General features: G+C 35.1%; 2 protein-coding genes, 1 long non-coding RNA gene and 1 pseudogene across 5 annotated transcripts; all 4 read right to left on the bottom strand.

Annotated features, from left to right (window-relative positions):
• Nucleotides 1–4,905: 4,905 nt before the first annotated feature.
• LOC120269288 lies at nucleotides 4,906–8,656 on the bottom strand. Of its 3 annotated transcripts, none has more exons than XR_005539127.1 (6): nucleotides 8,640–8,656; nucleotides 8,442–8,500; nucleotides 6,885–6,936; nucleotides 5,856–6,448; nucleotides 5,099–5,315; nucleotides 4,906–5,017 (listed from the first exon to the last, which is right to left on the bottom strand). It is a non-coding gene; the product is annotated as an uncharacterized LOC120269288 (long non-coding RNA). The 3 variants fall into 3 exon arrangements; XR_005539126.1 differs by having other exon boundaries at nucleotides 8,589–8,643; XR_005539125.1 differs by having other exon boundaries at nucleotides 8,442–8,649.
• A 100-nt stretch (nucleotides 8,657–8,756) lies between these two features.
• On the bottom strand, nucleotides 8,757–10,929 carry LOC120269286 (annotated as a pseudogene).
• Nucleotides 10,930–11,244: 315 nt separating this feature from the next.
• On the bottom strand, nucleotides 11,245–16,689 carry LOC120269285 (histidine--tRNA ligase, cytoplasmic-like). Its single transcript, XM_039276621.1, has 7 exons — nucleotides 15,233–16,689; nucleotides 14,333–14,512; nucleotides 12,993–13,250; nucleotides 12,684–12,818; nucleotides 12,302–12,583; nucleotides 11,946–12,086; nucleotides 11,245–11,752 (listed from the first exon to the last, which is right to left on the bottom strand). Exons 1-7 carry the CDS (start codon nucleotides 16,616–16,618, stop codon nucleotides 11,450–11,452), a joined length of 2,685 nt encoding a protein of 894 aa, XP_039132555.1. The 5' UTR covers nucleotides 16,619–16,689; the 3' UTR covers nucleotides 11,245–11,449.
• A 3,223-nt stretch (nucleotides 16,690–19,912) lies between these two features.
• LOC120269343 (tropinone reductase-like 3) lies at nucleotides 19,913–24,620 on the bottom strand. Its single transcript, XM_039276675.1, has 6 exons — nucleotides 24,431–24,620; nucleotides 24,240–24,356; nucleotides 22,880–23,014; nucleotides 22,619–22,744; nucleotides 20,542–20,643; nucleotides 19,913–20,247 (listed from the first exon to the last, which is right to left on the bottom strand). The coding sequence occupies exons 1-6, from the start codon at nucleotides 24,551–24,553 to the stop codon at nucleotides 20,098–20,100; spliced, it is 753 nt and encodes a 250-aa protein (XP_039132609.1). The 5' UTR covers nucleotides 24,554–24,620; the 3' UTR covers nucleotides 19,913–20,097.
• Between the last annotated feature and the right edge of the window lie 274 nt (nucleotides 24,621–24,894).

Below are 24,894 nucleotides of genomic sequence, written 5' to 3'. Positions count from 1 at the left end.
ATGATGATGCGCATGATCACATACGATGCAGACAGTGATGTGCATAGCATCGACTATGCGATGCGATGCGATATGCATAGTATCGACATACGCTGACAACGCACGCTGATGTATGCGATCGACATACGCTGACAACACGCTGATGTGCACAACACCGACATACGATGACATCGCACGATGATGTGCATGATCGACATCTGATGTGACAGCATGCTGATGTATCTGATAATGGTGCGCAGTGTTTAAAAAAAAAATGTCGATCCCAGTTTAGTCCTCTGACCCGGTTATTGGCAGTGGTGCTCTTCCTCACATCGACATTAGACTTAACGGTCAAAATTATCGTGAGTGGGCATTTTCGGTACGCATGCTTTTGCGATCAATTGGTCTAGCCTCTCATCTACTTGACGATCCTCCTGATGAGGCGACGACTGCTGCAGCTGGTGTCAAGGCTTGGCGGGTTGCCGATGATCGTGTCATGGCTATCTTGTGCATGAGTACTGATGTTTCCATCAGGATGAGCTTTATTGATCATTTATCAGCAAAAGAAATTTGGGACTATCTTCAACAGCGTTATCTACACACCAGTGAGGCACTCCGGTTCTCCCTACTACAAAACCTGCATAGTCTTCAACAACAGGATCTATCAGTGGAGGAATTCTACACGGTATTCACTCGTGTATCTGGTCAATTGGATGCTATGGTGCCAAAGGGATGCTCTGGTTGCAAGAATTGTGCTGCAAAAGAAAAACATGAGCAATAAAACCTCATGTTTCAGTTTGTGATGCGCCTCCGCTCCGAGTTTGAGCCCGTACGCGTTCAGCTTCTTGGACGTAATCCTCTTCCGACCTTTGCTGAAGTGCTTGCCGCCTTGATTGCTGAGGAGACACGTCTTCGTGCTCTTGCTACTACCCCAGTGACCTCACACACTGTTTTGGCAGCTTCTCATCGGCCTACGGTGATTAAGGGTCCTTCTGTAGACTCTATCATCTGCACCCATTGCAAGAAGACAGGTCATCGTGCTCAGCACTGCTTCAAGTTGCATCCTGAGCAGCTTGCTGAGTTTCGGATCAGGCGCTCTTCTGGATCTCATCGCGGAGTTGCTCCTGGAGCTTCTTCTGATCCTCACGTCCGTACATCTGGATCCGTTGCCTCAATGTCAGCCTCAGGTACTACTACTTCCTCTTGGGTCTTAGACTCAGGGGCTTCTTTTCACATGACCTCCGATGATTCTCAGCTTTCATCCTGCAAACCTGCTCCTAAAGGTATGTATATTCAGACCGCTGATGGAACTTCTTGTTCTGTCTCACATCAAGGGATTCTTTCTACTCCTGTTGGTTTTCATTGTTCGGGTTGTAAGCATGGCAAGCAAGTACATCTGCCATATTCTGCAAGCATCTCTAAGTCTAGTCGTCTTTTTGATTTAGTTCATTTTGATGTTTGGGGTCCTGCGCTTTTTACTTCTAAAAGTGGTCACAAGTATTATGTCATTTTCATTGATGATTACTCTAGATATACCTGGGTCTACTTCATGAAACATCGATCTCAATTGTTATCCATCTATCAGTCATTTGCTAGCATGGTTCACACTCGCTTTTCTCACGCCATTCATATTTTTTTCATTCCGATTACTGGGGGAGAGTATCTGTCTACTATTTTTCGTCAATTTCTCTCATCTGAGGATACTCTTCCTCAACTTTCTTGTCCTGGTGCTCATCAGCAGAATGGGATCGCTGAACGTAAACATCGTCACATGATTGAGACTGCTCGGACTCTCCTAATTTCGTCTTTTGTTCCTGCTCATTTATGGGCTGAGGCAGTTTCCATAGCAGTTTATCTCATTAACATGCAACCATCATCTTCTCTTCAGGGTAAATGTCCTGGAGAAATCTTGTTTGGCTCTCCTCCTCGTTATAATCATCTTCGGGTCTTTGGTTGTGTCTGTTATGTCTTACTTGCACCTCGTGAACGTACTAAGTTAACAGCTCAATCGATTGAGTGTGTCTTTCTTGGGTATAGTCTTGAACATAAGGGTTATCGTTGCTATGACCCTTCTGCTCGTCGCATTCTCATATCTCGTGATGTCACTTTTGACGAAAGTCGTCCTTATTTCTACTCTTTAGCTACTCGACCTCCTTTTTCCTCTCCTTTCCCAGAGTCTAATTCGTTTCTTCGACTTTCTCCTTTGGACTTAGTTCCTACTATAGAGTCTCCTGTTGTTCCTTCTTCATCTCTTGTTCCACCTTCAGCTCCATCTTCCGCTATACCGTCATCCTCATCTCCTGACACCTTTCCTTTTCACTATCGTCGTAGGCCTAAAGTTCCCCAAGATCCTCAACTCCCTATTCCTGTTCCTTCCGATACTCCGGCCAATACCACTGATGCAGCGTCTGATGGTCTTTTACCTGCCTCAACGTCTCGGTATGACCTTTGTGATCATAGTACTATTTACGCACTGACGAGATATGGTTTTTCCTATTCTTTGGTATGGTATAAGAGCCCAAAGCACTTATCGAGGCAGCCCAGTATCCATGAGTGGCGATTGGCTATGTCCGAGGAGCTTTCGATTCGGAAAAGAGCGGGCACTTGGGATCTTGTTCCTCTACCTGCTCACGCCACTCCAATTACATGCAAGTGGGTGTACAAGGTCAAGACAAAGTCTGATGGTTCAGTGGAACGCTATAAGGCTCGCCTCGTGGCTCGTGGTTTTCAGCAGGCACATGGTCGTGATTATGATGAGACTTTTGCTCCTGTGGCTCATCTGACTACAGTTCGCACTCTGATTGCTGTGGCTGCTGTTCGCTCTTGGACTATCTCTCAGATGGATGTGAAGAATGCTTTTCTTCACGGTGATTTACACGAGGAGGTATACATGCACCCACCCCCTGGCATTGAGACATCTAAAGGTTATGTTTGTCGCCTTCGTCGAGCTCTCTATGGTCTCAAGCAAGCTCCACGTGCTTGGTTTGAGCGATTTAGTTCTGTGGTGCGTGCAGCTGGTTTCTTGCCCAGTGATCATGATCCTGCATTATTCATCCATACCTCTCAGCGTGGTCGCACTTTGCTTTTGCTTTATGTTGATGATATGTTGATTACTGGTGATGATATGGAGTATATTGTTTTTGTGAAGCAACGTCTCAGCCAGCAGTTTATGATGTCTGATTTAGGACCTCTCAGCTATTTTCTGGGGATTGAGGTGACTTCTACAGATGATGGTTACTATCTTTCTCAACATCGATATATTCAGGACCTCATTATACGCTCTGGCCTTACTGATTCACGGACTGCCGCCACACCTATGGAGCTTCATGTTCAGCTTCGACCTACGGATGGCACACCACTAGAGGATCCTTCTCGTTATCGTCATATTGTGGGCAGCCTTGTCTATCTTACCGTTACCAGGCCGGATATTGCTCATGTTGTTCATGTGCTGAGCCAGTTCGTTAGTACTCCTACTTCCGTCCACTATGGCCATTTACTTCGCGTGTTGCGTTATCTAAGGGGGACAGCATCACGACGTCTGTTTTATGCTCATTCTAGTCCGCTTCAGCTTCACGCTTACTCGGATTCCACTTGGGCGAGTGACCCTGTTGATCGCCGGTCCATCACTGGTTATTGCATATTTCTTGGCACTTCTCTTCTTGCATGGAAGTCAAAAAAACAAACTACAGTGTCACGTTCTAGCACTAAGGCAGAACTTCGGGCACTTGCTACTACCACATCTGAAATTGTATGGCTTCGTTGGTTGCTGGCTGAATTTGGTGTCTCATGTGATACTCCCACTCCTCTTCTTTGTGACAACACTGGTGCTATACAGATTGCCAATGACCCCGTGAAGCATGAATTAACCAAGTATATTGGTGTTGATGCATTTTTCACACGTTCACATTGTCAGCAATCGACCATTGCTCTTCAGTATGTGCCGTCTGAGTCTCAAGTTGCTGATTTCTTCACCAAGGCCCAAACTCGAGAACAACATCGATTCCATCTTCTCAAACTCTGTGTCTCAGATCATCCTAATCCACCTTGAGTTTGAAGGGGGTGTTAAAGAGCCCATTACTATATAGCCCATTTTAGCCTTTTACTTCTTGTGTCTATATATACTTGTATACATCACAACATGAAGATGATTCTTCCTCTCTTCATCTCTTCATTCTCTCTATATTCTATATAGCCTTATTCTAACAGCACCAAGCACCAATTATTTTGCATCTGTTGGCAAATAAAAGTTATAGACTTATAGTGCATGGATGTTTTGGTCACTTTTGTTGTTCGATGACTAAATGATATGAATACAGCAAAATTTGGTCACTTTTGGCAAACAGACAAGAACTACAGTTAAATCAAATAACATTTATTTAAGGACAATAATGGTAATGCTCTCAAATTACAGTGGATCTAGAGCTTGAGAAACCCTAGATCCACCACACAATAAAGGCCTCCAGCAAAAGTGATCTTAATGATTGGTTTAGTTCCTAAATCTTCATTTGACAAATGATACAAACAACAGCAGCGCAATACCCCTTTAATTTTACCTGAAACCACCTGGACATTTTAAGAATGATCATGACCACATTGGAGCTGTATATGATAAAGACCATCCTAGAAGAAGGCAATCGCATGTTTTAAATTAATGATATTTTAAGGAGGACAGTTAGCTGACTAATTCACATTGGCATGGCATATGAATTAATGACAAACCAGATAGTTAGCTGACTAATTCACATTGGCATGGCATATGATATTCATTAGGAAGAGGCCATAATCAAGTTAGAAAAGTGAATTTATCTCTGGCATCAGATCAGTTAGCTGACTAATTCACATTGGCATGGCATATGAAATATGCATGTGACGGCAACTAAATAAATAAAACTAAAGAAAAACATTTCCAGCTTTTCCACTAGAAAATTCATTTTCAGTGATATCCCTTTTGAGGCGAATCTGAGCAGCCTGCTATACTTCCTGTTTTTTTAACTTTGCTTGTGGTTCCTTGTGGCAGAATAGTTCAATAACGACATCTCTGCTTGGAAGGATATCTCATGTCATTACCAAAAAGATAGTGATTTTTGAAACTGAAAGAAATGTAATTTACTACTCATACCTCAATGGATCAATTGAAGAATTACACAAACTTTGCAATATATACCCCATGAATGTTAATTGCTACTTGATTTAAAACCACTTGGAGTTCAGAAAAAGATGCCTTGACAGCATAAACTGCAGCATCAGATACAGCTATATATATTGACGATCATTTTTTGGCTTAGCAAGTAGGACTTTCAGCAAGTTCCCTTACGCCCTGAACTATCGCCTTTGGGCTGGGAGACAAATTGAGCAAGCTTCAGAATCGACTAAGTCACAAGACACTAAGCAAGATGACTCAAGAATAATATGCAGAGAAATTAACAAACAATAATCTTTGTTCCAACAATATGAATTCAAGTATAAACATGTTTTGATTGAGACTCAGTGATGAGACATGAAAAAAATTGTTTTCATTTGATAAATGGGGCAGGTAGAACATGAGAATTTAAATCTTTCCCTACTTAACCAAAAGTTATACAGAACATGGGATATAACAAATGAAATTAAATATTGGATATGAACTAACAGTCAATCACAGTTTCCTCTAGAAAAAAGGTAATGTTGTCGTTATATGTCTGAAGAAAGAGGAAAAGGTAGCAATCAAGTCATATACCAAACTACCACAAATATAAATTAATTTGACCATACCACATGCCCTTATAAATGAAAGATGCCTAAAGAAACAAAAGTAATCAATTCAGAGAATTTGTAACAAAAACAGCTACCGAAAGAATCAAATATTTGTATATAAGAGTAGGTAAATTTCAAATTACCTAGAAACCTTCTGACTACGTAAAATTTGTTGAACAACTTTAGGAAGACATTCCCAGGTTTCAATTGACAGGGCATTTGTTCTAGCACTTGCTGAGACATCATTACTTCTATTTGCAACCCGTGATACTCCACCTGAAGAATCTAGAGAACTCTTAGTCATCAGAACTTTGTCTTTCCCAACAGGAGCAGAAAGATCCAAGAAATGCATCTCATGACATGACCAAGCACGTTCTTTGCTCCTTTACAATATTTGGAAATCTTTCAATAAAGGAACTATCAGGAGCATCTTTGAGTTTCCAATCATTTGTGGGACCTTTAACTGCTAATTGACTCATCATTTCTTTCAAATAGGAAACTTCACCAAATTTTGTTCCAGTGATTTTACTGGAGGGCACTATGTGATTCTTACTTAGCAAAAAGAGGAAATAGTCCCTAACACGAGCCTGCTCCTCCTTGAATAGCAAAGAACTTTTTTGTAATCCACAATCCTTGAACCAAATCAGCATACTACTGAATCACCTTTAAAACTTCATTTATCGATTCATTGGGAGCAAGATGCATACATGCATTAAATCGATTAATTTGAGGGGCCCTGCAAGTGCATGACATAGTTAAAAAATCATATCTGGATGTTTGGTAATGATGATTGCAAAAAAGGTTGTGTAAGAGCACGCGCGTGATGAGGATGGTGGTTGTGGAGGTGCTGCTGATTGTGCATGAAGATGATGTGGTGATTGAGTGTGTGCATGATGGCGATGGTGGTGGTGGTGGTGGTGGCGGCGGCGGCGCTGCCAGTGCACGTGCGCATGTGCTTTTAGAGGATTATTGAAAGGGATGGTAACAGTTCATTAAAATAAATGTGGCAGTAAATAAAACAATTACATTAAACCCATTGCAGGGAAAATACTTATTAATCAAGTAAAATTTATTAAATCAACTAACATTCACAAGTAGAATTCCAATACTTCAAATTATTAGTTTATGACAGTGTACATACATGTACAAGATAATGTGTAAGTGGCCAGTACCTCACAAAACCATTTTTTGAGTCTTTCTTCCAGTGGCATCAAAAGCAAATTCCTGTTGCATTGGTTGGCACAGAAAATAAATATTCTTGGTAAAAAGTACCATGGGCTCTCAATTAAAACAGTAAATATGCAATAAGAATAAAACAAAATAAAGAAACTTTTACAGTGCAAATTAAGAAGCTACAAACACAGCCACATATCAAATTGCAGAATCAGTTTACTATTCTTATTAATACACTTGAGGACCACAGAAATTAGGGAAAACAAAGAAGACCACATATCTTAATAAAATCTAATATGCTAGTATGAAAGTTAAATGTTAATTTATTTTAAAAAAGGTGATAGACATAAAAAGGATGCTTCTGCTTCCAGCTCCATACACGACATTTGGTCAATAGAGAACCAGCAGCCCACAAATTAATGCCTTGACGTGGATCTTATTTAGGGGTGGAAATTTTCATAGGTTTGATGGATGGATACAGGGTCTACCCAAACCCTAATAGGACTGATTAAGAACCCTTACTGGAGTTTGGGATGGTTTAGGATTTAAAATTAAAACCTGAGAAATTTTGGGACAAGTTTAGCATTTGTTCCTTTGGTACCGAAAATACAAACACATATATACTACAAGGGTACCCAATATAAACTCGTGAAACCTGAAACACAAATACTATATTTATGCCTAGTGCCTACATATATATGAGTGTGTATATATATAGAATGCATCTAAAAATCTTTTGCTATATTACCTTAATTTAAACACTTGCCTTCTTCTAATTTTTATTTGAAATATTCAAACCATCTAGAGATTTTTTCATGCTCAACTCAAACTAAGAAAAAAATTCTCTTCTTCTCTTGGAATTGTATTTTTCATGGGTACAACTTGATGGAAAAAAGGCTCCACCTATCAAAAGTATTGTTACAATACTACATGGAGGGAAGGAGGACTGCAAAATCTTACCTTAGAAACAAAGAGATATAGGACCAAAGAATGAAAAAGATTAAAAGAAGTAGGTGAGAGTTCACAGTTTACTGATCCCACAAGCTGAAAAACACCCAAATGGACAAAGCTGATAGGAGCTTACAAGTGGCTCAGATTTGGTTAAGTTTTCTTACCACAAAAGCCCAGATTTTAAGAAACATCAAGCTACTGCAGTCTGACCTTCAGAAGCAATTATGAATATAATAAGTTGCAACAAGAAAGCAAAGGCAAATTTCACTAGAAAAACAATACATGACACTTGGGTGCACTTCATTAACAAGAGAGTGATTCCAAATGAGTGCACAATAAAACCAATTTATGCTTGACTCTTCATACTAACAACATTATGATAATTAAAGATACGAGGACATAAAAATTGACCCAGAATATAAGAAATGAACGGCTACACAAAAGGAAATAATGTTATGAAGACAAGTACAACTTCACTGTAAAAAAGGATATATAACATATATAACGAAAAACAGTAATGAGCTTTAAATTTTGTTATTCTGAAAGAAGAAGCAAGTATGCAAAGTATATTTCTTCACATTAACTGTCATATCTTCTTGACAGACCTTTTGTATTCTTGGCGTCTGATGATGTTACTGGACACAAGGAGTTAATATAGTCACTCCTTTAGAAAACCAATAAAAAAATCTTGTTTAAGATTGCAAAGTTATATCAATTAATAATTTGAATTTCAGCCAGAAAAAGAGATAAACCATGCACAAAATTGAAAATGGCTATGAAGTGATTATCCCTGCAGCACTCACGGTGACATCACAAATTGTGTAGGATCATGCACTTCTGCAACCATCCTTTGCTGGTATGAGCCTGAGAATGGACTTCCCTTTGCATGGTAATCCAGGTAAACCCTAATCCTGCAAATTTCATGAGTTGGATTCAGACAAATTCCTTACAAGACAACATAAAGTGTGTGTTGAATATGCCATATTGTATATCTTGTCGTTTTCCCCTAAATACCCAGAATTTCCGATATGAGTATGGAATGCAACAGCAATTGAAAATGGCAGTCCTGCATTGTCAAAAGGAAACATAAATTGAACAAAGTAATCCAAATCCTTCCCATCCATCAAGCCAAAAGAACATTCTCGCCACGAAATTGGTTGATGTGATTTGAATTTTAAAGGTCAACCCAACTTGTAAATCTATGAAGATCTTGAAAATATATTGGAAGCCCAATTGTAATCTTGAGTTGGATTAGGACCAGGGTTTAAGACCGATTAGAGCTTGTGCTTGAGTCCAATTAAAGCTAGTGTATGAGTCTATTATGATTAACTTTTCACAAGCCACATGTATATATAGTATCCCTGCCTTATTTTGAGAGAATTGACTGAGCAATGCTTTGAGTAGTTACTGTGAGACTACTATTTATAATATTTCCAATTTGAGAGTATTGAGATGTGGCTACAAGATTATCTCGTATTTATAATCTCTCACCAAAAAAGTAGTAAAATATATTATCTTGCTTACAATTTCATAGTCAACCCGATCATTTGAGTTTGTTGCTTCAACTATTCCTGACAGATTTTCTTATCATTTCATTTTCTTTAGGTATATGCTCTAGATTGTCAGTCAATTTTAGTGAATTAAGATTTTTGCATAAATTTATTTTCCTCATATCTTTTACTGGAAATGATTATGGTACTCATTGTTTCAAAGCAAGGCCATCATTTAGAGAGAGAATTTACACCTAAAGAAACTTAAGAGTTCCAATTTCTCAGCTATCAAGGGTCAAATTCATGAAGGTGGAATGCAATAACAAGGAGTTACACGCTTAAAAGTCTGACATTTGAAGTTTTATACGCGATCACTGAAAAATTCCACCCAATTGTCATTAACACAATGCAATAACAGGTCCATAAGTAATAAAATGTCTAAAACACAAGAATATTATGAAAATAACCTGGGCAATCAAAAACAAGATGGTCATCATCCAAATAGTTATCCAATTTTTCTGCCAACCAATCATCAAGATCCTCTTCAAGATGCCTGGAGATGCTGTAAGGAATCCAAAGTAACAAACAACTATGCAAACTAATCAAATATCTATAATTACACCAATTATCAAAAATCTCAATAATGAAAATAAGATTTCAACCCAACTCTATAATTAATCTGAGTAAAGGAAAAAAAAACATTATTGCTAAAGTTTCATATCTGAAGGATAAAATATACAACTAGAACAGTCCATGTATAACCGTTTACATTATTTAACCCAAAAAAATTAGAGATTAGACTAATAGGATACTCCATGCAATAAATAAGGCCAACATTAGGGCCCAGACCAAGTTCCCCCATAACATCATCCAAGGAAATAAGTTCTCTTATATCTGCACAAACATCGGAATATCATATAAAACTCATATAAACATATGGAGAACAAGGGGGAAAACACCAAGAACATGCTCAGAAGACAATATTACCCATAGCAACCGGATAATCAAAATGCTCAGCAGGATCAAAGATTCACAATGTGCATGGTCCTCCGAAAAGTTTCAGTGTTGATACAAGCTAGAGCAATAAGTTGACTGCAACAAAACCAGTAATTTACCAGCCACCTTATCCATCTAAACTACAAAGATTACAAATTTCCCAAGATAAAATTAAAAAATTAAATAAAATAAAATCAAACACCTTGCCACTACCAGCAGGACCAATAAAAAGTTCAGTATACCCCATGATCGATCAAAGCCAGAAACTCCTTCACCAGTCAATGATCAAAGCAAAAGGTGAGATAATACAACATGCTAAACTTAAATCCATAGCACAACCTCACAAGAACACTCCAATTAATAGCATTTTAACCTAATTTAGCAACAAAAAAACTAAAAATAACATAGCCATGAAATTGTGTAGATTTGGATCTTAACAAGAGAAAGCAAGCAATACCCTAGCTACTCCTCTCCCCAACCCAACTCCACCATCGCCATCAGATGTAGAACAACCAAAATGGAGAACACCGGAGAGAAATGCCCTAACTATTTCTTTCTCCAACCATACTCAACCCAAAACAAAATTAAGAAGAGAATACGAGAAAGAGAGGATCCTCACCAAAACTCCCATCACCGCCGTCGTCACCATCACCATCGACGAGATAGAACTGCAAGATCGGCTGAGAGGGAGGATGGAGTTCTCACCAACCTGAAACAGTGAAATTGGCTAATTTTTTTATAATATTTAAAACACTTAATGCAGCCGGTTGCTTTAAACCAGTTCTAAAAGTGAGATTAATTTTTTGGTTTTAGAAAACCAGCCCTCCTTGTCTGCCTCTATAACTAGTGTGACAATATAAAACACTTTCAAACAGAAATGTAACCTAAATACCTAATTCACCTCCAATGAAATTTATACTAATGAACTTAAATTATAACATAACTCTCATTGAAAATCCAATACATGATAACCTGTAAATCAACTTACAAAATTGCACATCTTTCTTTTTGAACTTTCTTTTGATCATTCTTTTTTAAAATTTTTGGTGGATGAGCTCACAGCTATAAATAAATATCAGCAAGCCAGACATTAAGGCCTGGACTAGAGTGGTAGACTGGTAGGGCTTTCAGTTTATGCCCAGTCTTCTCTGCAGTTCTTCAACGATTTTGTCTCTTCGAACGACTTCCTCTTCACTGGCTTCAATGTTTTTTAATTTGACAACACCCTGCTGTAACTCTGACTCCCCGACGATCACCATCCAAGGGATGCCAGATTGTTTGGCACGAGTTATATGGTTCATGACTCTTTTTGTCAACCTGAATTCTGCTTTTATTTTCGCATCCCACAGTTCACTGACCAGCTCAGCAGCCAAAGTAAGATCTTTCCCTAAAATCGCCACCAAAACTTGTGTTTCTGTTGCTCGAATCACCTGGTATCATATGGAAAGAATCAGTATCTAATTGCAAAATTGTCACATATCATAGGCATCTCACGTAAAAGGTTACTGTTTACAGCAGCCATATATCATAGTACTGATATATCTCAATGTCATAAAAATTTAGCAGTGGTAACACAAATAACCAACACTGTCATCACTTTATATTATGAAGATTCAATAATACCTGGTTTTGGTCCTTTTCTAATTGCTCCATTATCGTAAACACTCGCTCAATTCCCAGGCTGACACCAACTGCAGGGACTACCTTTCCACTGAACATTCCAACCAGATTATCATAACGTCCACCGGCTGCAATGGAACCAACCTAGGAAACAAAGAAATTAGTTAAGAATATAAATTGCCCTAAAAATGTTATTGTTTGTAGGAACGCCATCTGTTACTGTATTTAGTGAAATGCATGGTCTGAGAAGGGAAAAATAGGAGAGGAAACATAAATCATTTATATTTGCATACTACAGAATAAGAGTGAGAAACCCATACATTTACCCTCTATCAGATGTCACTGAAAAGTAATTTTACCTGTGTCGTGCCCTTGAAAACTGCTTCAAAAATAACTCCTGTGTAATAATCAAGGCCTCTTGCAAGGCTCAAGTCAAAAACCACTTTATTTAGGCACTTCGATTTGTCAAGGGCTGTAAACAAAATCTTCAACTCATCCAGTGCAACAACAGCCTCGCTATTTCCCAAGAATTGACTACCCTCACTTGTCAATTCAGATAAAATTTCAAGAGGAGGCCCTCTTTTCTTCACAAAAGCACCAATTCTCTCGGCTATTTCTGAAGTCAAGCCTTTATCCTCAACCTTGCAATACAATCAAAATTAAATGAGAAAGAATATATAAATTAATACATGTTTTCAGAAAAATCATCTCATTTCAATTTATAGAACATTAGAATCTTACCAACTCCTTTTTTACATGCTCAAATGTCTGCTTATCCAATTTATCAATACTTGAACAAACTGTTCTGAATTTCTCTGATGGAATACCACAAATTTCCAACATACCATCTAACAACTTTCGATGATTTAACTTAATCTGCAAGAATGACAAAGGAACTGTTACACTTAACTAAAAAACTAGGCACAGACAAGCACCTAAACTAAAGCAACTTTAATTTAATGCACAAGAAAATAGCATAGGATTGCTAAATAAAGTCAAGTAAATAACAAAATAATACAGCAGACAATAAGTATTAACCGGGGCAAATACCTCATAATCACCAATAGATAGCTCATTTAGCAATTCAGTCAAAACCCTTACTACTTCAAAATCAGGTTCCATCAGCTCATATTGCCCGGCAATGTCGAAGTCACATTGATAGAACTCACGATATCTTCCCTTAGAGGGATTATCTCTTCTATAGACTTTAGCAATCTGGTATCTCTTCAGTGCACTGATATTATTCATGGCCAAGTAACGGGCAAAGGGAACAGTGAGGTCATACCTTAATGAACAAAGTTCACCACCCTGAGAAGCAAAATATAAACTTTAAAATGAGAAATATAATTAAAAAAATGTAAAAGACAATATAAAACCAAAGCCATGTATTTATTTAAGACCTTGAATCAATTCTTAGAACAACATTTCCAAGCATATCTACAAAGTTATCGGTTTATACATAAAGCAATAAGAACCATGTATTTGAGATTAAGACATACTATCCACAATATCAAAACTTAAGTAATATGAATCAAGATTTAGACCATAAAATGTATCATATGTAGTACATGAAGAAGCTACATACCTGGTCATATTTACAGAATATATTGATTTTGAAAATAAATAAATAAAAAGAATTGTCTATCAATACATTGAAAATCTATCCTATGAATATATTGATTTTGATATGTGACATTTGTTAATATCTTGGGTTTTCATCTGTGTTGTGATAGATCTAGGAGACATCCATTAATATTTTTGTTTTTTTATTTATGATATGATAGATCTTCCATGACATTTAATATCATAAATCTTTACAATGAAAGAAAAAATTAATGCAAATCAATAAATTCAAATTTTCTTGGGATAAATATATTATTTTTGACATGAGACATCTAATAATATCTTGGAGTTTTTTTTATATAGTATGATAAATCTTCAATGGTGTCAAGATAACAAGTTAATAATAACTATCAATACATTGAAAATCTATTATGTAAATCAAGTTATAGAGATGGCATTATTCTAATGTATGTTATGTTAAAGATATTCACTAACTCTCACTGTTTAAGAATTACTTGGCATTGACAACTTGAAACACTTGAGTCTCACTGTCATCCCCTGCTCCCACAAGCACATGTCCTTGTTTTTCTCAAAACCACTAAGGATGCACTTATCTCTATGTCTCTATGAATGGCCAATGGTGTTTGTGCACCCCTGCCTACAATGCATCCAATGCTAGCCAGCACCACTTACAAATATAAAAAACAAAGCATCACTTACATAAACGACCATAAAATGCATCATTCATATTTACAGAAATAATAAGATGCATTAAAAATATTTTCAACACATTCATATCAGTACAATGATAACAAAGTGCAACATACCTGGTCAGCAAGGTCATATATCAACTTTGAATCCTCTCCATATTTGCCCATAAGAGTCTCTCTTAACTCAAAGACAGGGGTGTCAAGTGCCACTGCCCCATGCTTCTTAAAAACACCAACAATAACTGAAAATGCACGTTCTCTTATTGCCATTTGCTCTTTCCCAAAGTCACGCGTGCCCTAATAAAAAGAAATGCAATAACATAAAGCAACAAAGAGTCTTACAACGCAAGCAAACTATTAAACAAATCACATACTAATCACATACTAATTGAAAATTCTGTACTCCATCCATATCTTGATTATGCTCTTGAAAGCTTTATCTTGTTTTCAGAAACACAGTAAAACTGAAGACTTGAAGTTAAAAAAGGCTCGTGAAGATCTCCAGAATAGACTTGATTTCCTTAGAAAAGAAGCTGAGGTACTTGAGATTTTTTTTTATATGTTATTTTTGTTGAAATTAGCGTGTTTTCTAGGAGAACACAGTACACTCAATAATATCTATTAGAACTACGACGATTGGGGTCCTGTTATTGATTTGTTGTTTGGAATGATGGCGATGCATGGAGAATGGCTGTTGATACACAAGGTCTTGAGGATGGATCAAGGAATGAGAAATTGGCAGATTTTGTCCCTTTGACAAACTATAGGTTTGTATGACCTATCTGCTTCCTTAATTAATTGTTATCACTACTTTATTATAAATATGATCGTGTCATCTTATCTTCAAATTCATTTTTAATTCCTGAGCTCTAGCAGTCTATATTCCCAACACATGTTACATAAATACATCATAATATGTTCAAGATCTTATTAACTGTTTTATCCTTATTTTCAAGATCTAAGAATATGTAATGTCATCCATTCGCACATTAGAACTGAATCATAATATGTTCATACCTTAGGAATTTTGGGGAGCCTTCTACCTTCGTTGCTCTCAACAATCTCTTTTAACTTTCTTATCAAGGTGTCGAGTTCCGAGTCCTTGGGATCAAATGATCCTGCAAGGTCATGTGCCACTCGTACCAAATTCATCACATTTTCAAGTGAAGCATCTGCCTCAAGTGAAAGTCTCTCTTTAAGCAGCTGTCTTACTATAGAAGTTCCCTTCCCCAAAGTCTTCTTCTTTTTCTTTTCACTTTTCTTTTCACTCTTAGAGCTCTCCAATGGAACTACTGCTGGTTTCTCCACAGACTCATCTACTTCAATTGCAAACAGAGCCAATGCTGCCTCCCAAGCAAGAATCTCCCTGAATTTAACCAACAGATCATACACTTGATGAAGAACTAGTGCAAAATTATAACTTGCTGTTGTAATTGAATTGAAATCATATTTCAGTGCATCAATGCAACGGCATTCTTTCTGAAACACTTCCCCTACCTTCGACCGTAATTCTTCACCAACAACAGATGCAACAACCAATTCAGCCCGGCCATAGCTTGCCTCACTCATACTTTGAATAGCCATGGCCAACGGTAGCACAGAAGCCACATAAGCCTTCTCTTTCCCATGAATTCCAGATCCCATAACCTTCTTACTCTTAACAGAAGCATTCAACTCAACTCGAGTTCTTCCATGTAGCAATCTAACAGCTTCCCTTAAACTCCCATGAACCGCAGGGATCTCTGAAAACGGCCCTGAATCAACTTTTCCGGCAAGCTTTGATCCAGAAAGGAAAACCTTCATGTCCGCAGCTACATCAGTCTCATCCTTCATCGAAAACCCATCGCCAGAGACCGCCAAATCAAAAAGATCCACATTCACCCTCGCTGCCTCGGAGGACAAAGCCGCCACTGCATCAGAAACCCTCACCAGAGCAGAAGCACAGCAATCTAAAAGTGCACAAACCGCGATCGATGCAGCGCAGGAGTTCTCAAGCACAGCGATTTCCTCTCCAGTGACCCCGATCTCATCACATCTCTTCTCATTCAACCGGCACAATGAGGCGAGAAACGCTTGTGAGGAGCCGAAATCGATTGTTTCAAACCCGGCAGCAAGATCAAAGCTTTTTTGGATCAAAAGGGGAATCACCGGGCGTACATGACATTCAGAGACGACGAATTTGTTGAGGAGCACAGCTAGGGCAGCGCGAGACTCCTCGAAGGTGAGGATGAATCCTTGGACAACGGCGGTGTCCGAGACCGGCTTAGGAGGCTGATTCTTCTGCTGAGATAGCTTCTCGAGGGCGGCGGGGTCGATGGCGACCTTGCTCAGACCACGGGAGACGCTATACACGGCGGCAGATGATAAAGAGCACCCCTTCGCGCCAACAATGGCCGTCGCCATGGCCGGAAACCGGAAGCTTGCACGCCGGCCGGATGATGAAGCGCAGTGAATCCCGGTATAGTGAAACTAGGGCACGAACATTATAGTTCGTTTAGAAACTTAATTAATTTAATTAATTTATTTGTTAAATATTATTACTTACTCCATTAATTTAGTTAATTACTTTGTTAAATATTATTAATAACTCTATTTTCATTTGTAAAACTATTTGATTTCAAAACAATATCCAACTCTTTTAAAATAAGAAAAGAGAAATAATGAATTTCCTTTCCCTGATTAACATAATAATAATAATATTTTGTTTAAAAATAGTATATAATTTTTAAAAACTGGTATATAATTTTTTTAAACAGAGGATTAAAAAATTAGTATTTTTTAATTGAATTTAAAAATATTATATAATTTTTTTTAATATCTAACCCTAACCCTTCTCCTTCGAGAAGACGATATATATATAATTCCTTATTTATCAAAGGATAAAATCATTATTTAGTTTAAAAACTGGTATAAATTTTTTTTTCTTTCAATTAACCCCCCACAAAAATTAAAAATTAAAAAGAAAATAAAAATTTGCAATAATATATTTTTTATACCGTCATAGTTTTTTTTTAAAAAAAAATTTCCTTCTTTTTTTTTAATCAGTCCACAATTTTTAATTAGTCCCCAATTTTTTCAAATATAAGACTCCACAAAATTTTGTAAAGTATAGTGTTTTTTTAATCAGTCCCCAATATCCTAAAAATTTTTAAAACCTTACCATTATGGAGTAAGTTTGTAATAATTAATTATTCATTATAATAAATTAATATTTAATTTTTTAAACCAAAAAATATTATTTTAAAACCAAACAAGGGAACTTGTGTTTGTCATTCCAGGAATAAACATGAGATTTACCATGGATTGAATTGTATAAGCTCTGAAAAGCTATATTCCATATATCCCATGGCGCTTTTTTTGTTTTTGTGGGAAAAAATTATTTGATGAGAGAGAGATATCCAGGCCCAGTAGATAAATTGTTTACCTTTTAGGGCTTAAAATTGTTTACCTTTTAGGGCTTAAAATTTAGGGATTAGGTTTTCTGAATTTTAGGTATAAGATTTTATAATATTTGAGTTTAAAATTTTTTGTTATTAGGATTTAGAGTTTAGGATAAATATTTAAATTTTAAAAATTATAAAGCATCAAGGTTGTGTTTGATTGCCCTTTTTTTCATGGAAAAATTTTTCACGGGCTTATTTTCCAGCTAAATAAGCTGTTTGTTTGTAAAAAAAATTTTTCCACAAACTCTATCACGTGACCCTATTTTCCCTCAAATCGGTGGAAAATTTTTCCTACTTCCACCCTGGAAAAGTTTTCGGGGAAAACGTAAGGAGTTATGTGAAAAGATAACGTGTGATTGAAATATTTAAAATAACTTTTCTTTTAAAAATTTAAAAGAAAACTTTTTTTCTTTTCTTTTAAATTTTTTTAAAAAAAGATAAATTATATAACTTGAAAATATTTTAAATAAATTTATCCAGATAAAGTGAACAGATCCCGCGACGTTTTGATAGTAAAATTTAATTCCACGTAGCGTTATTTATAATTTTAATAAGTTTTAAAAAAAATTTCATGAAAAATGTGACTTTTTCCAGAGAAAATTGATGCAATCAAACAACAAATGAGGTTTTTTCCATGGAAAATATTACATTTTCCGTGGAAAATAAGAGCAATCAAACAACAAAATCTGAATTTTTCATAAATTTTTTTTAATTTTCTAGCTAGAAAATAATGGCAATCAAACAACTATTTTTTTCATTTTCCATGTAAAATTTTTCCACGGAAAAATTTTCTATGAAATTTTTTTTCAGTCATTTTCCATATTGCCAATCAAACACAGCCTAAGAGATTGGAATCATTAGATTATAAAAAAAAAAAATTGAATCTTATTTAAAAAATAAGAAAAAAAAAAGATAAAGATAAAGAATAACATGGATATTGATACGGATGCTAATTTGGTATTCATGTTATTCTGACTACCAATTCAACTTAAATAGCATTACTTATGATATTATGGATTTGTTTAAACAAAATAATAAATTATTAAGAAAACATTATTTACTATTATTATTATTATTATTATTATTATTTAGAAAAATATATAGTGTGGAAATATATAACTATGTTGATTGAGTTTGGTTGGAAGTTGAATTGGTCTAATTTAATTACTTAAAAAAACTGATTTAATAAAGAAAAGGGACATAATAAGAATTTTAGTTGTAAGTGACCTCAGTGTTCATTTTCTCCAAAATTAAGTGAAATTGGTCTTGGCTTTAACATCTCTAAATGACTTCTATTCTATTATTTATTACACAAAAAAAATAAGAATTTTATAATACTAAATATTGAAAAACAAAATGGGGACGTTTTATAATTTCTTGACTCCATAAAAAATTTTGAGATAGAGTAAAAAATAAATAATTATTAAATATTAAATAAATGATAAAAATTCACTTATTGGAGTGGAATGGATATAAAAAGAAAATTTTGGGCTTGCAATGATTTTGATTCGCATTTAATAATGCAACTTAAATAATGCATGAATATATATATATATATATTATAATTGGATTAATTCATATAATATGTTTATATTTAGCTATGTAGATTTATATTTTTATAATTTTAATAATATTAATTTTGAATTTATATATTTTTAAAACTTTAAAATAAAAAAATTCTAAATATAAGGATTAACATCTTCCGGCTGCAAGCAGCCAAGCCAAAGTCACAAGGATCTACACATAATTTTATTGTCAATTTTATTATAATTTAACAACCATAATTATTGTAAAAATCCAAACTATTATTTTTCATTAAGAAAAAAAACATATTATAAAAAATAAAATTAAAAAATTTACTAGAAATACCCTTTTATTATCAATACTTACAAACTAAAACTATTTTGAGTTTATATTCCTCATTCAGGCTTACAAATTTTTAAAATTCACAAAAAAAAAATTTAAATATTGATAAAATAGGTATTAAATCACAATAAGCACATAAAACAACAGACTATATGCAATTATTTATTTTATTAATTATTTTTTAAACAACAAAAATTTCCAAAATAAAACCCCCATAATAAACCTCCCTTAAACTGCATATGATTATATACCACTAAATAAATCAATAAATAAAAAAAAATTTGAAAACACTGATAATGTGTACAAATACTCAAATAATAAAAATACAGACAACTTTTTCCTGCAAAAGATTCAATCAACACAAGTGCATTTCTCATGTGCTACAAAATAAGGGAAAGGAAAAAGAATAATCTTATTCTTATATAGATTTAGGGTTTACAAGAAGAGCTATAAATTTTTCAATGGTCTGTTTATTCTGTAACATTGCTAAGATAGTAAACAATTTCACAAAGCATTCAACTATGAAAAGTTAAGACGATGAGCATCGATCGAAGCAGAGGTTGAGCAGGAGAACTAGAGTCTGGAAGGCATACCCCCGGCGACCACAATAGTCTCTCCAGTTATGTATGATGCATCTTCGGATGCCAGAAAGGCAGCAGTAGCGGCCATGTCTCCTGCGGTACCAAGCCTTTTAAGTAAAGTCTGATCTTCGATCAATTTCCTCTGCGACAAAATCATAAAAAAGTTCAATATAATTTGTGATAAAATTTTTTACTAGAAATGGATGGAAACAGATGAATTGAGATATATAGCTAAAATGCTTTAGCAGTAATCATCATTGTTTGCTGCATAAGTATTTGGATGTTAAATATGATTGAGATACGAAACATTGTGAATTTGGCCAAGAAAGTTGAGATGTTAATTGTGGCAAAGTTGTTGCACATGATCAGCCTAACAATCCCAAGTATGAAAACTATTGAATGATGCATAATTAAGATTAGAATGAGAATTTCTTACAATTGTTTCATTTTTCACGAGGAAATCTGCGAAGTGTGTTGGTACAAATCCAGGAGCTATGCAGTTGACCCGGGTGTCCGGGCTCATTTCAGAGGCAAGGGCCTACAATGTTGCACCGAAAACAAATTTAATAAATTCATACAAGGATAAAATAAGATGGCAAATAAAGAGGTAAAGAAACAACATCAAGAGTGATGAGATCAAAAGTATGCTTTTTTTCCCTTTTCCATGTAATGCAAAGGGTAGTGTTTTAATTTCTCTGAACTCAATTCCTGCATAGCATTATGATTAAATGCATGATAAGACTAATAGAAAGAAGAAAAAAAAAAATCAAAATTAGCCAAGATGCAGACACAAATTTGAAAGCTGAAATACGAAAACGTTCTACATTAAAGCCACATAAAGTTGTTCCAAGTAGAGTGATAGTCATATATAATTTGTCAAGTATCCCTCATTTTCCCAAACTGTAAAGAATTTGAAGCGGTTTACCTATTCATCCTAAATCATCCAAGCCACACCAATAAAGTTGTCTGCAGAGTAATTGAATTCATTCTAATCATGTTCACATTCATATTTTCATACAAAGAAAAACTGAACCAGAAGTTTGGGATTCATCATATGTATACATTTATAACTTTTCTTCATCCCACAAATGAAAACTACATCAAACTAATATCAGACAACGCGTTTCAAAAATTATTTATCATCTCTCTGTTAAATTTTATTTGCTTCCTGCCCTTTGGCAAGAGCTTTTATTTAGGATTGGGTTAATTAGCCAATTAAATGAATGAGTTACCTTCTCACCTCAAGTGATAACTGACAACATAGGAAAAGTACACTTCTCTACTTTCTTTATAGGATATTTGGAAGAATTATTGGAAAATATTGCAACAATCACACCAATCATTAGTCAAAAGCAGAGGCACACGCACAAATACAATAATAAATATAGAAATGCGTAAAATACAAACATGGTGATCATGATTGGGATAAATGATAAAGCCATATACTTAAAAGTATAGGTTAAATCATGATTATTGCTCCAAATTATTTCAAAGGACAACATGCAAATAAAAATTGAATGCATTGCTAAAAAGTAATTTTGGGAAATAGAGGGGGCAGATGAGTGATTTTGGCATTATTTGAGGCCACAAAAAAAACCACAAAAAAGTGATACATATCAACTGAAATCAAGATAATGGAAACCCATAGCGATGGAGAGGGATCAGCTTTATTGACTTGAACTAGATATGTCAATATCATCAATGAAAGTCTTTCAATTCATAGTAATCAAAGCAAATTTTTAAAATCCAACAATCATTTACCATGATAAAAGTAAACCTAAATCAAAAACATGTGAGTAATATTTCTATGGGAAAACATTCACATTGGATTCATATACATCAAAGTAGGGTTGTTGATTCATCAAGCTATTCATGAGCAGCTTAAGTTCAACTTGAAATTTTGAGATTGGCTTTTAAGCTCAAAATTAATTTTGAACAGGGCTCAATTGAGCTCAACTTGATAGCTCGAAAAAGTATATATATCAATGATATATGATATTATTATATAATATTTTATTGTTTTGAGATATTATATAATTTTTATTGTTTATCATATAGAACAAAAGGCCAGCTATAAATAAGCCTTTAGCTTTGAGCTAAATTGAGTCTCAAACGAGCATTCAAAATTAAAATCAAGCCAAGTTCAAACAAACCTTTTTGAGCAAATTTCAAGATCAAGCTACTCAATTTCAAGCTGAGTTCAAGCTGGGGCCAACCCATTGAGCTCAGGTTGCTTATATTATCCCTACATCCAAGTCATCATTCCCTTATCATTCATATAGGTCAACCACAGAACGGAGACAATACAATTCAATAATATTGATGAAAATGATGCTAGTGTAGATAAAATAACATCTACTGCCCACCATCTAAAAGCATGAGCCCAACTGTGAAACAATTAATAAATGAAAAAAGAAAAAGATGACACCAAATCCAAAAGTTAAAAATGTCCATATATAATTTCCTTACTTGGTCACCAATTAAAAGAGGTGAATAAAACACAACATAAATACCTTTGTAAGCCCAAAGAGAGCAGTCTTGGTGACACCATACATGGCCATTGTGGCTCGAGGATGATAACCTCCAATAGAAGATATTAGAATAACAGATGATCCTTTGCTCAAGTAGGGTGCAGCAGCCTGCAAACATGATAGAGTTGAAGAGAATTTTTTTTTTTTTTTTAAAAAAAAAAGAGGAGGAAAAGAAGAGAATAGGGGTTGAAGAAACTTCCAAAAGGTAGGGACGTGACAAAATGTTAAACACAAAGAACTTACCTGCAGAAGCAGGATCGATGCTTTCACATTTATCTCCCAGAGTTTATCAAGAGTTTCCTCTTTGGTATCCAAAATGTTGTCTACTGTTGGATTAGCAGCTGCATTGGACACAACAACATCTATGTGTCCATATTTCTACAGTGGGACCACATTAGATAATCAATATATATTGAGTGCAAAATAAATAAATCAATCAAGATTATATTGTTTGATTTGTATTGTAAAACTTGAAAGAGTACTAAAAACTTGCATTGGCAAAGAAAAGAATGAATTTTGTTCTGCACAACCTGAGTCAACTGCATAGGTATGATTTTCATGATCTGACCCATAAATATCTGCTTCAACCACCTCTTCAAAGGATAATCAAACTCATAAAATACAACAACCCTTTAATACTCTTAACATGTTCATTAAACTAAATCAGCATCATATCAATATGCTAACCTCTAGCTACAACAGTTAAGTCTAGTAGGTTAAGCACATTATATTTTAATCTTCTAATGACTATCTGTACAACTGTCTTTCCTTCCAAAGATTTCAAATACGAAGGTAGAAGTTATAAATAACAACAGAAGTTTCAAGACCAATGGTAGTTGCAAGTCAATATAACATCAATGAGCAACAATAAAACTGAAAAAGCATCTATACGAATGGGTTATTTTTTCAATTTAAGAATAGAGCTCATTCCGGATATGTCAAATTGCATTAACACTTTCCCAAGCCCTACTTTCAAATTTTCTAAAACCATGCCAAGATTATGAATATGATTTACAAACTAGACACTAGACATACTGTGCTCAATTAAAAAAAATCGCTTATTCATATACTTAAACAATTAAAAAAAAACTATATTCCATACAGAAATTACTAATTAAAATGTTAGATAATCTTCCATGCACAAGGAACAAGAATTGATAATGTCAGTTTACTCAGTACATTGGCATTTATTATACAGGATTGTGTCTAGAAAGAATCATTTATCTTCTTGGAGATGCTCACACAAAACTTGCCAAGAGTAAAAAGTAAACTTCTCACACTCATTAACGAATAACAAAGTAATGCAATCTTAAAATAATTCAATCGAGGGGGCATGCTTGAAATTCTAACTTCATACTTCAAAAGTAGATGAGCTACTGCACATGGCTAGTGCTTACTTCCATCAAGCAATACTCTAAATGTAAAATTAAAAGAAATATATCTCTTTATTTTTATTTTTTGACTCACTTGTCACCAAATCCCATAATCTATGATCTACAATGCCTTCAAAGTTTTCTTTTTTTCCAAACTCCTCTCCCACTTCAAATTATTCACAAAAATCAACAAAAAAAATTTTTTTTTTATTAAAAAAAAAAAATCATACCTTCACGGTCTTATCAATGAGTTCCTTCCTCTGCTGAGGATTCGAAACATGACAAACAATCCCCATAACTTCAATCCCTTGGTTCTTGAGCTTCTCAACAGCCTCATCCACGTTTTTCTACAACCCAAAACAGATCAAACAACTCAGCATCAAAACTCACAAACAATTTTCACACAAAAATCACAGCAAACCTGCTTCCGAGAAGAGACGACAACAGCGGCTCCTTCAAGGCCGAAGCGCTGGGCGATGGCGAAGCCGATGCCTTGAGTGGAGGCCGTGACGATCGCCACCTTCCCTTGAAGTCTCCTCGCCATGAATCTTTCTTGATTTCGTCCTCTTCGCTCGGTGCTTCTCTTGAGAAGAGATGGTATTAATTATTGAATCAATGAAGAGCACGAAGACGGTGATAATTATGAAGACGGCCGTTAACGGGTCGGATTTTAAATCGGATCCGGATTAGGATATACTAAAGATAAAAAACCCGGATCCGTTTGTCCATGGACAATGACTTAAACTTTTATTTTTTTTTTCACCGGAGAAAAAGTCAATTTTAACCCTGTATTTAATCTCAATATTTTTTTTATTTTTCAAAATATATTATATCTTTGTGCTTTTTTTAATATATATATATATATAAATGAGTTGGAGGGAATTT

The sequence above is a fragment of the Dioscorea cayenensis genome, chromosome 9, assembly GCF_009730915.1.
Source record: "Dioscorea cayenensis subsp. rotundata cultivar TDr96_F1 chromosome 9, TDr96_F1_v2_PseudoChromosome.rev07_lg8_w22 25.fasta, whole genome shotgun sequence".
Lineage (NCBI taxonomy): Eukaryota > Viridiplantae > Streptophyta > Magnoliopsida > Dioscoreales > Dioscoreaceae > Dioscorea > Dioscorea cayenensis.
This window is presented reverse-complemented; position numbering and strand designations above follow the sequence as displayed.

Bases quoted from the DNA above. Each gene is read 5' to 3' on its own strand.
- LOC120269343 (XM_039276675.1), bottom strand. From the start codon at position 24,553: ATGGCGAGGAGACTTCAAGGGAAGGTGGCGATCGTCACGGCCTCCACT. The intron at 23,015-24,239 runs GTATGATTTTTT...GTCCCACTGTAG, and splicing joins TCATTGATAAGACCGTGAAG to AAATATGGACACATAGATGT. The intron at 20,248-20,541 runs GTAAGAAATTCT...ATTTTGTCGCAG, and splicing joins TCGTGAAAAATGAAACAATT to AGGAAATTGATCGAAGATCA.
- LOC120269285 (XM_039276621.1), bottom strand. From the start codon at position 16,618: ATGGCGACGGCCATTGTTGGCGCGAAGGGGTGCTCTTTATCATCTGCC. The intron at 13,251-14,332 runs GTATGTTGCACT...TTTGCTTCTCAG, and splicing joins TATATGACCTTGCTGACCAG to GGTGGTGAACTTTGTTCATT. The intron at 12,584-12,683 runs GTAAGATTCTAA...TTGTATTGCAAG, and splicing joins AGCATGTAAAAAAGGAGTTG to GTTGAGGATAAAGGCTTGAC.